Source organism: Halichoeres trimaculatus, unplaced genomic scaffold, assembly GCF_033239565.1.
Source record: "Halichoeres trimaculatus isolate MK-OKI-2021-1 unplaced genomic scaffold, fHalTri1.1 fHalTri1_scaffold_12, whole genome shotgun sequence".
In the NCBI taxonomy this organism is placed as follows: Eukaryota; Metazoa; Chordata; class Actinopteri; order Labriformes; family Labridae; genus Halichoeres; species Halichoeres trimaculatus.
The window spans coordinates 8260187-8271507 of record NW_027437190.1 but is presented as its reverse complement, the minus strand read 5'-3'; the positions used below and the strand labels follow the sequence as shown (position 1 = coordinate 8271507).

At 41.7% G+C, this 11321-nt stretch overlaps 1 protein-coding gene across 1 annotated transcript; it reads left to right on the top strand.

The window, feature by feature from the left end:
* Window positions 1-1857: 1857 nt before the first annotated feature.
* LOC141801127 (uncharacterized) lies at window positions 1858-9143 on the top strand. The gene is made up of 8 exons (XM_074684060.1): window positions 1858-2400; window positions 3421-3533; window positions 3907-4010; window positions 4096-4270; window positions 4357-4465; window positions 4627-4712; window positions 5370-5440; window positions 7602-9143. Exons 1-8 carry the CDS (start codon window positions 1948-1950, stop codon window positions 8717-8719), a joined length of 2229 nt encoding a protein of 742 aa, XP_074540161.1. The 5' UTR covers window positions 1858-1947; the 3' UTR covers window positions 8720-9143.
* Window positions 9144-11321: the final 2178 nt, after the last annotated feature.

The following is an 11321-nucleotide window of genomic DNA, read 5'->3' as shown; positions in this document are numbered from 1 at the left end:
CGCACTTCCTCGAATTGCTCTCGACTCTGTGTGCACAGTAGTGGTCGCTGTAATGTTTTTTTTTTACCCAACAGTGCTCTCTACTATGAATCATTGGTATCTTGTCATCCTTTATTTGTATTTATTGGCATGCAGGTAGTTGTTAAATTAGGGTGACAATATTTTGATTTCCAAAAAAGAGGACAAGGGCACTGGCCTCGAGGCACAAATTCAGACAGGCTTCTTATATTCTTAATATTTTCACTGCCCCGTGGTTACTCCCGTCAGTGGAAACACCACAGTACTGGATTTTTTTGAGTGCTTCATGAGTGACTTCAACAGAATGGGGGGCTATAAAATCTAGAGATGGGTACCGAATCAGGTACTTCAAAAGGTACCGACCGAATTCTGTCAAAAGTACCGAGTACCGATTCATGTAAAATTAAAAGGTACCACGTTTGGGTACCTGAACACATCCTTGTGACTGTGAGGAAGTGAAAGAATAGTCGATTTTCCATGATGGACATGAACACAGCATTGCAAGGGTATATACTGAAGGACATATATGTTAAATTGAAAAATACATATATAATATTGTTAAAGAAATTGATATTTTTTACCACATAACTACAAAAAAGTACCGAAAATTTGTACCGTTGAGCACTGGTACCGATTGCCAGGTACCGGGCATTGGTGCCAGCACTCCTAAACTTTTTAGCACCGTCAGAGTCAGGAAACGTCTTTTTTTTAGCAAGGCACTGGTGCAATCCATGGACTTGTAGCTTTTGTGGTGTTTTACAGTATGAAATGCCATTGTACACTGAGACATATGTGCCAGCTTTGCACGTTTAGACGCTCCGCTGTCTAAACAGCCCCGTCTTCTCCGCTCTCCGTCTATGTCTCTCTCTCTCGCCTTCTCTCTGATCTTCTCACTCTCTATGCGTGTGTGTGCACGCGCAGAGCAGACCTGCCCACGAGGCACCCTCTCGGTAAGTGATGCGCATGATAGTATTGTTTGCAAGCGCCGGTCAATTTACGGACGCGCGTAATGGTCCTATGAAAATCAGTGAACACCGGACATTTTCGTGAATTTATTAAACCCGCCCGGACACCCCGGACAGGACGTAAAAAGTGGACATGTCCGGGCAAAAGAGGACGCTTGGTCACCCTAGTTAAATACACTGTGACAGCTATGCTACCAATGTGTTTATCTTACAAAACAAATACATGCCTGTGCGGCCTGTTATGGAGTAACGTTGAACACTATAAAACCTACACTCTTTTGGTCAACTGGCAGCAAATAAATATCTAAGTGTTAAATGCAACCTATTTATCTATTTTTCAAGTCTACAATTATATTCTACATCTTCATGCCGTGTGGTCAATTTCCATCCCTGAGCGTGATCTTACAGTAATACGTTATACTGACCCCTAGTGGCACAGAAAAATATCATGACTGAAAATCAAACGGAATCGACACATTTCAAAACTTCATTAGCTCAGAAAAAATGTTGTTGTTGTTGTTGTTGTTGTTGTTGTTGTTTGTACTTCACAAATTGACAACAAAACTGCATTTAAAATGTAAAAAAATAAATAAATAAATAAACAGCTTAATGAAAGAACTCTTCGAGCACAAGTCCCATTATAACATAATCAAAATATCCCTGTGCTTGTTGACACAAAGTGCTACTGAACTGTATCATGCACCCCTTCACGTGTCCTTAGCTAAAGCGTAGTTGCTGAGCCTCTTGTCTTTCTTGTGTCAAATTCACCAAAAATTCATTGTGACACGGCTAACTTGACCTCTGACGTAAACCCGTCTGTTACCGTTTCCTCGCCTGGTCCGTGTCCAATCAGCAGGTAAGCAGGTGTGATAATAAAGGCGGGGCTCAGGTAAAGAACAGATGAGACCCTCTCTTCTCAGTGTGGTCTCGTGCTCTCCCCCTTATCACCCCTCTTCCTCTCGCCATGTCGCTGGTGGCGTGCCTTCTCTGGACTTTGCTTGGTGGGTCACTGGGAGGTCCGGTTCTTCTCTCGGGTTGGCCTGAAGGCTTCAATAAGGTCCAGACCGGACATGATGGGACCGCGTACCACCACCTGCCCATGTTTCTGCACGCACGAGGACCTGTTGTAGCACGCGAGCTGTTTCTGCCGGGTCCACATAAGAGACCTCTACCCGCCGGGATCACAGCGCTGCTGTTACCACAAACAACACCGCAGCAGAGCGTGATGTTGTCAGGGACACGCGCTGTGGAAGTGTTGTGCGGGCACGATCAGATATCTGTGCGCGTGGACCGCTTGCAGCTCAGTGCGTGGACGGTTCCGTCCCTGTTCAGTCTGGGCTCGTGCAGAGTCAGCAAGGTCAGCCCGCGTTACCTGTATTTCCACTACCGACTGGCTGAGTGTGGAGGAGAGACACAGGTACAGTGGCGGATCCAGAGCGATTTACACGGGGTGGGACAAAGCAGTTACGACAACATCAGTGCAGTGAGAAAATTCAAAAAGATCCACAAAAATATTCTTTTTTGTAAACGAAAAAAATTACCAGACACAGCTGTACACTGTTTCTCTACAGGATGTGGTTCTTTATGATTAGTGATAAAATAAGATCAATTGTAAAGCTTTACCCACAGTCTATGAGCTCTACACACCTAACCTTATCAATCAGTCAATCAACTTTTATTTATAGAGCACTTTTCATACAAAGAAATGTAGCACAAAGTGCTTTACATGTCTAAAAACAACCCTTACCCATTCCCACCCTACCAAGCCCCCCCCCCCCAGCACACACAAACTCACACAGACACCCACACACACACACACACACATTCTCAAATTCACTGTATTTTTAAACGTGTGGCCTTGTGGTTGTTGACCTTAGAACAGAGTATTTTCTTAAACTACGTTATTTTATTGAGGATCATATTATTTTACTGGAGTTTTACATGGATCAGAAAAACGAACCATGTGGTTCAGCTGAAACTGAGTTGATCTTCTGACCCCCTGCCATCTTTTTCCTCCTCATCCTCATTATCTGCCTCTACTCTGTTTTCTACATGTCTTTGTAGTAGTCCCATTTACAGCTAAATTAAGTATCTTTTTAGTTGTTGTGGTTGTTGTTGGCGGTTTTTGGATTTACTTGTCTTTGCCTCTGCTTTTTGGGGGCGCAAGGTAAAAGGTTAGAAACTCCTGTTTGGTGTGTGTCTGTGTGGAGAGTGATGTAATATGTTTGGGCTGATACGACTAAAAGCTCTCTCTGTTGATCCTTTCTGTACTGTTATCCCACAATCAGAATAATCTTAGTCTGTCAGGGACAAAAACTTCAACTTTTAGTAGAAACACTTTGATCCATCAAGGACCAACAAAAAAAAAGAGACCATGTTTGGGTTTATTTAAAGTGTTGATCATTGAAATGTAGCTGAGTGTGTTTCTCTCCCTCAGGTTGTTGGTGGTCAGCTGGTCTACTCCATCACTCTGTGTTACACACCTCCACCTCAAGGCTTGGTCATCAGAGTTGTGCCTCTTACTCTTCCCATTCACTGCTACTACAACAGGTAGATTAAACATAACATCAGGTAAACGTTACACCTCCTCTCATGTCCTCCTCCTGTCAGCATCGTTCAGATCAGTTTCCTGTCTTGAATGGAGCTCCTTTTCTGTTACCCAGAATCCTCCAGAGGTCTGTTGTCACTGATACCTTTGTGCATGTGATGAACACAAGATGCTGAAGTTGGAAGACAAAAACAATCTTGTGCTATGTTTTTGGAGTCTGGTTCATGCTGATTAAGACTTTTTGTTGATTTTTAGATATAAGTGCAGCAGAGAAATACCTGTAACATTCTTTTATTCCATCAAGTTGTGTTGTGGTAAAAGAGAATATCTCAACAAACATTTATCAGCTTTGATTTCTGTCTTTGTCTGCCTCAGGTTTCATTACTCGTACAAAGTTGGCTTCAGACCTCAAGTCCAGCACAAAACGTTTCTGAAGAGCATCAGGAGTAAACTCAGCTTCAGCCTCACTGTCTGCAACGGTAACAGACCTACAGACCTACTTACTGAACTCAATCAAAGGAGCATTCATAAGTCTTCAAACCTGGTGTGTTTTTTTGGTTACAGCACAGTGGGAGCCCCTCCCTTCAGGTCACTGGTTTCCTTTGGGGGAGCCGGTGCATTTTGTGGCCCAGGCCAGATCCCTGTTGGTGGGGGAGAGACTCTATGTGGACTCCTGCTACGCCACCAGCTCCAAAGACCCAAACAGCCAGCCCAGAGTGGATGTCATCACCAACTATGGGTCTGTACTCAGCACAAACATGGTCACACAGACGTTTCACAGTTACTGTCCTGTCACTCTGAAGGTCTGAATGTGTTTGTCTGCAGCTGCATGACGGACAGCCGGAGGCAGGGCAGCAGCACCCGCTTTCTGTCTGCAGGGGGCGCTGTGCTCAAGTTCTCTGTGGATGCTTTTCTCCTCAGAACTGTCTCACATGTAAGATCAAAAAAATAATGTTCGTCTGATATCATATCTGCAGGCTTTGTCATTATAAACCATGGTTAACAGCATTTCTTGTGTTTTTTAACCACCCTTTAATTTTTCATGTTTTAACACATTTAACTTCATATATTTTCACCTCTGCTGTTTGTTTACAGGTCCTGTATCTCCACTGCTCCATGTCAGTCAGTTTTACTCCCTCTGAATCCTCAAAGTCCTGCAACTTCAACTCAGCTGCTGGCAGGTGAGCTGGTTTTATCCAGAGGAACACAGTTGGATGTAGATCTATGGCTTTAATGTTAGAAAAAGGAGAATAATTATCAATATTAAAAAAAAGTACTTTTCCAAAAAATACTTTAATCCGGGGGTGGTGTTGGGATTTATTGTTCTAATACAAAACTTGGCTTGATAATAAAATTGAAGTAGATTCTTGATTAGATATGGAGCAGTTTTATATTTATATTAACATTTATTCTTCAAATAAAAAATACAAATGTAAATTGCAAATGATTTCCAAAGAAAAATAAGATTTAAGTAGTTCTTAAACTATTAAAGCTTTTACCCTTAAGTTGTTTTATGCCACAAGTCTGACTGTTTTCAGATTTGAACAAGACAGTCAGATGTATTTAATTCAGATTTTAACAGATTAGGTTCCTTCTTGCAATAAAATGGATCAATAAAACGTATATTTTATCTCGTGTTTGCATTCAAAGGGACTATTTTTCCTTGACTCAAGCATTGTGTAAACACCAGTCTTACTCATGTGGGGTATATTCTAGCCTGGAAGGGTATTGTCTGGCCCTGTCTGTTTTGCACCCCTGGTTATGGTTTGGACAATATTTGGGACAAAATATGTGGGTATAACTTAGCTATGTTTTGCTTTGTTCTTTCACATGTGTAGGTGGGAGGAGCTTGAAGCCCCGCCCTCAGTTTGCTCCTGCTGTGACTCCACGTGCACGGACACACAGGGTGGTAAGCTCAAAACACATTTCTACAAATATCCCCAGCTGAAAGGAGAGGATGAGATAAAGAGGAGAAAATCACACTAATGATCTGGTCTGGATGATCCTCATGTGGTCTTTTTTTTGAAGTTATCATTTGATATCACATTAATTTACCTTAAAGGGGACATATCATGCTGATCCGTGATTTAATACTTACATATAAAATAATAAAGTTGAAAACAAGACCTTTCACCCCCTGAATTTTCAAAAAATGAGGTATTGTATTTTTTTTGATATCCTAGAACAATATTTTAAGCCTCTAAAAATAGATCATCGACATTTGACTTCGAGATTTCGACCTTCATGATGACACGAGGATCTTTTCTTTTTATTGGAGTAATCTGATAAAGCAGCTCCTCCTCTGTGATGTCAGTTAGTCACACAACCGCCACCGAGGGATACACCCACCAAGAGCCGAGTGTAAAAGTATAAACTATACATGTTACAGTACCGGTTTGACTCACCACACTGAAGCGTCTTGAGATGATCTGTGTCGAGGTGGATTTTCTTCCTCTTGAGCTGCAGAACCATCCTGGTCTGACTCGGGGTCCAATACAAAAGGACGTATCCTACACTCTGCCATTTTATTAGTGCTATCAATGCCTTACAGTGAAGTTTTGGCAAACGGCAAACTCGCTCGGTCTGCTCCATTCAATGTGGCGATTTTGTAAATACTGCCATGCTGCAAAAACCGCCCCCTGGCTCTACCCCCTCCGCCCCTCTGATAGAACTGACCAATCAGAGCACAAAGGGCTGTGACGTTGTGAGGTTACTGGAGGTCATTCTGGAAACGGAGCGTTTCAATGAGATCTTCAGAATGGCCTAAAATGAGGATATTGAGAACGCTATTGTGGGGCAATGAAGGAACTAAATGACTTGTACTGAGGGCAGAAATGCTTTACAGGCATCCTAGTCTGGGATAGTGAAAAGGAGAAACAAGTATGATATGTCCCCTTTAAAGTCAGGTAGCACATTTTGTTTATCTAGTATTAACTCACAACAAAAGTTATCAAACACTCCTTAAAAAGTGGGTGGCGTTTTTTGCCTCGTACTGTCCCTGGTGCTACCATAATAGCTTCACAGCTCATCTCATCTCAGTTTTTCTCTAACTTATGTTTTAGAAAACTCCCATTTCAACCTCTGTCTGACACACTTCATTTTAGCTGCTGTCTCTTTAAGGCCCCCTGCTCCACGAACCCTCTTCTCTCTGATTGGTCAGGTCTGTTTAACACAGACGCAGTAATTTAATGATATTATTCACATATTGTGGTGTGTATCATTGTTAAAGTTCAGATATAAACCTGCTGCGCATAGTATCCACATAGTCAGTTCATAACCAGCTTTGTAGTCCTGGAGATCATCTGGAGCCGTCGACATGATCTCTTTTATTTTAATGCCTGATGAGAGAATTATGATGCGGGTTTGGAGCCATGTGAAACAAAAGAGTTGAAGTGAAAATACATGATGTTATAAGAAATAAAGCCATAAGATATAATGGTGGCTGTTGATAAAAAATATTTTGGAATAAACTTGTAGAAATATTGAAAGTAAAGTCACAAACTAAAGAAATTATAGTGGTGGATTTTAAAGAGGAACAGTCATTACTGACAGGCCCATTTGCAATTAATATTAAGGGTGATATCAGAGCAGCAGCTGGATACCTGTGTTATAATAAGACAGGTGGATAATCTTTTGAAGTTAAACTCAACAGCTGAGGACAAACAGGTGTTACAGAAGCTCTTAAAATGGACTCTGAAGAGACTGTGCGAGACACTGAGCCTCGACAATGTGGTGCTGATGTGCTCAAAGATTGAGTATTCACTTATTTACAAAACATTTCCTGAAGTAAAATTTCATAAGATGCTGCATGCTGTTCATTGTAGCTCAGGCACTTGAGCTTGAACTTAAAAACATACAAACAATTTCCCAAATTTATGATGGGATTCTTGTAAATGTGCAATTTTATTGTCAAAGTCTATGAACTTTTTTAGATTATGTTGCTGTTGTAAAGGTAGTTAATCTGGGATTATAATCTCAAATCCACCTGCTCATTTCAGTAAAGAAAAGAAACCAACAGTTGTTTAAAACCCTGGCTTCAAATGTCACCTTTCCTTTTTTTTTATCCTCAGCTGTGAAGAGCACCGTCAGCAGTCAGGGCTTGATCATCGGTCAAAAAGCTGAAGAGAAACCGAGAATAAGGGCGTTCTCTTTCCAGGCAGAGGAGGGGAAAGAATGGGAGGATCAGACGGAGGAGGAGAAGAAGACAGATGAAAGGATGGAGGAGGCTCTTAAAAAAGTTCGGACATTCCCTCCAGAGTTGGAGGTCATACGTGACGTTGTCCATGAAAAGCCTCTTCCTGAGAGAATAGAGTGGGGGAGCAGTCCTGTCGTCAGCCAGCAGGGGGAGGAAGAAGACGAAAAGGAGGAAATTGAGGAATCACTGAGAGGCAGCTCAGAGAAGTCAGAGCAGACCAGAAAAGAAGAAAATGAGAAGTTTGTTACCAAAAATCCTCCTGACAGTGTCAAGAACAGCAGTGTTGATGCTTCTAGAGAAGGCTCTGGAAACACAACTGTTACCACAGAAAATTCTAGTTTTAGTTTTGGTACCACACAATCTCCTGGTTCTGCTGGGAATATTTCCACAGCTGTAACTCTTTGTCCTGATGGTGGTAACACCAGCTGTAGCAACAGCTCTGCTGCTGTTAGCGCTGTTAGCACGTCTAAAGATAGAGACTCATCTGATCTGAGCAGATCTGGCTCTGGTTTGGGTTCAAGTGTTGAAGAGAATCCTCTTGGCAGTGAGTTGGATACCTTGGCTGGGTCGGATAATAAATCGGTGGACACCACGTCAGAGCGGGTACCAGAGCCAGCAGGTGCAGTGGGCAGTGAAGGACCACATGTGGATGATGAAACACTTCAAGGTCTTCAAATCAGAGGGTTGGAACCAGATCCTCATTCTCCCAGAAGGTTGTTTGATTCTGGTTCTGATTCTGGACGTGGGGAAGGTGAAACACTTCCTCTGGGTCAGTTTACTGAAGGAGCAGAGACCAGCGGAGGAGAACTGGCAGGACCGCGCAGTGTCAGTTCAGAGCTGATGCATCAGGGCAGCCTGGGACATTCCTCTGTGGTGACGGTGACTGAATCTCGACATGACTCTGAGAGCAGACACCAGTTTGACAGAGGGTGGGTGGAGGACTGGGGCCTGCAGAGCTTAGGCTTCATAACAGAGATGGATCATTTCTATTAAAGGTGTTTCAGTCTGGGACCTGTTTGTGAATATCTTGGGGTCTTAAAGATTTGAAGACATAAAAAGAAATGAAAGAAGGTAAACAGGCTGTAATGTCTGATACATGGGCGTGGTCTTGATGGGTCAAAGCGTGTCCACTAAAAGCTCTTGTTTTGTCTCTTAAAGACTGAGGCTGTTACTTTAAGGGTCTGAAACATTACAGAGAAGATCTCTGCATAGAGACAGAGAGCTTTTGTTACAGCGAATGATGATTAGTAACCAAAAAGTAAGCTGGTTATTCTGCTGACAAAACCCGACACAAGAGCTGCTGATCTACTTCCACCTTTTTTTTTCTTATTTAACAACATTTGTGTGACTGATGAACACAAAACATGAAACTCATTGGGACTGCAGTAAACAAGCAATTCTGTTAAAAAAAAAAAAAGGTCCTTTCGTCACCAGAGTCATGAAGGCATCCACAGTTTCTTGGTTTAAAAGCATCCTCTTCACCCAACACAGGGTCAGTGAGTTAGTTTGTAGTAGTTTGGCAGAAGTGGACCAACAACTCCTGTGGTCTGTGACTCTCCTTATTGGTCGGGTTTTGTAGATGGTGATGTAACAGCAGCTTTGATTGACCAACACTCTGCTCAAGACTCCATTGACATTAAAGTAAATTTCACCTCAGAACTGAGGAGTTGATGATCTACCTCTCCCTGTGCTGGTTACTTTTGTAGGTTTTTGGTACAATAAGGATTTCCAAACCAACCACTGACCAAGGAAGCTGCTCCTGTTTACATCAATGTGGTCTGGTGTGTTTGTAGAGAGAGTGATGTAACAGCTGTTTGTGGTCAAAAATCATCTTTCCTTTTAACAAAAATCATTTCTCTTTGTAGAGGTCTTCTCTGTAGTGTTGTCAGACACTTAGAATAATATTAATCTGAGCCTTTCGGGGACAAAAAATAAGAATTTTTAGAGGACAAACTTAAATGCATCAAGGACTACGTTGCAGACGTCACAGCCTGTTTAGCTGCTACTCGTCATCATCAATAATAAGAGGTTATGTGATGAAGGTTTGGTGCTGGGCAATAAGATGTACCTGCACTCAATCAAGTTAAATATGACATTTATCACAAATAATTGTTCAAGTACGTCTTATTTTGACTGTTGAAGGGCCAAGGATGAGAAAGAAAATGAAAAAACTGTCTTCTGTCTGTTTGAACTCAGTGCTCATGAGCATTTCCATCACTGACAGTGAACCGTGGACCTGAGCTAAACTTTGAAGCTCATCTTGTCATCCAGACGGTCACCTGGCTGTATCCATGTAGGGCGTTGATAAATATTACATTGACGCTAACCTTTCTCAACCCCTTAGTTCAACAATTATGAGTCTGTGCATGATAACAAAATAACATGAAATGAGTCAGTTACTGTAAATACTTGTAGACACTTGTATTTGATTCAGTCAAACAATCATGAAAGTGTTTTTTGTCAAACAGAAACAATAATAATTTATTTAAAAAAAAAAACAGTTTTACCCACCTGACAGAGAGATTCAGAGATAAGTACAGGTCAAATTTTAAAGAGGAGGTATTGTGTTTTTTTTAGGCTTTATTCTGTTCCAATAGCACCGCTGTCGTAGCTGTTCATGATTTACAGCTCAAAAAATCATCATTTTTCTCACTCTGAGGTTTCAGAAAAACCTTATTTCAGCGTCTGTCTGAAACATTTTGTTTTGGCTGCTGTCTCTTTAAGGTTCCTCAAACCCCCCTTCCCTCTGATTGGTCAGCCCTCTGGAGGCCTGTCAGGGGCAGAGCTATGGGCAGACCTTGGTGTTTAAGGCCCTCCCATCCAATGTGTCAACTACCAAGAAAACCTTGCTGTGATGACCTCATCATTTCAGAAAATCTTCAGATCTTGTGCTATTTGTAGAACGGAGCATTTTAATCAGTTTACAGACAGATTCAGGATCTACAACACATGAAGAGGCAGAAGTTTAAAACAATCTACACGTTTACTTTGAACCTCCAGTCTTGCTACTTTATATCCATCATATTTATATAGAATAGTGGGATACACTCTCTTTTAACTAAACTGAGGGAAAAGACAACCACAGCTGATATTGATATATTAAAGCAAGTTATTTTACAGAGAAAAGGAAAACAAATGTCAGAGTAGGACAACTTAATTGATCAAGTTTAAACATTAAACCAACACAACCTTCAGTTTCTCTGAGAGGTCTGAACCATCACAACAAATTTGACTTCCTTCTTCATCAGCAGCTCCACAAAGCTTCATACAGGCTCAGGGTTTGTCAGCGTCCTCCTTCAGCTCTTTGGTCAGGTTTTGGTACATCTACTGACAGAGGTCATATAACCTTTGTCAAGCTCTGCTGGCTGAAAGATGGAGCATGTTTCACCCATGACTGGTTAAAGGTACGGTAAATCCTTTGGTGCCTTAATGGATGGATTAACATCAAACTGATCGTTTCCCTTGAAGAGAAGGTTAGATAAAATGAAATAGAGACTGCAGAGTGTCTTTGTCACACAGAATAAAGAGCTTTTATCGTGTTTTCAGCTTTTAAACATTTCCTGTAAATGACAGAGAGATGACAGAGCGAGCCCAG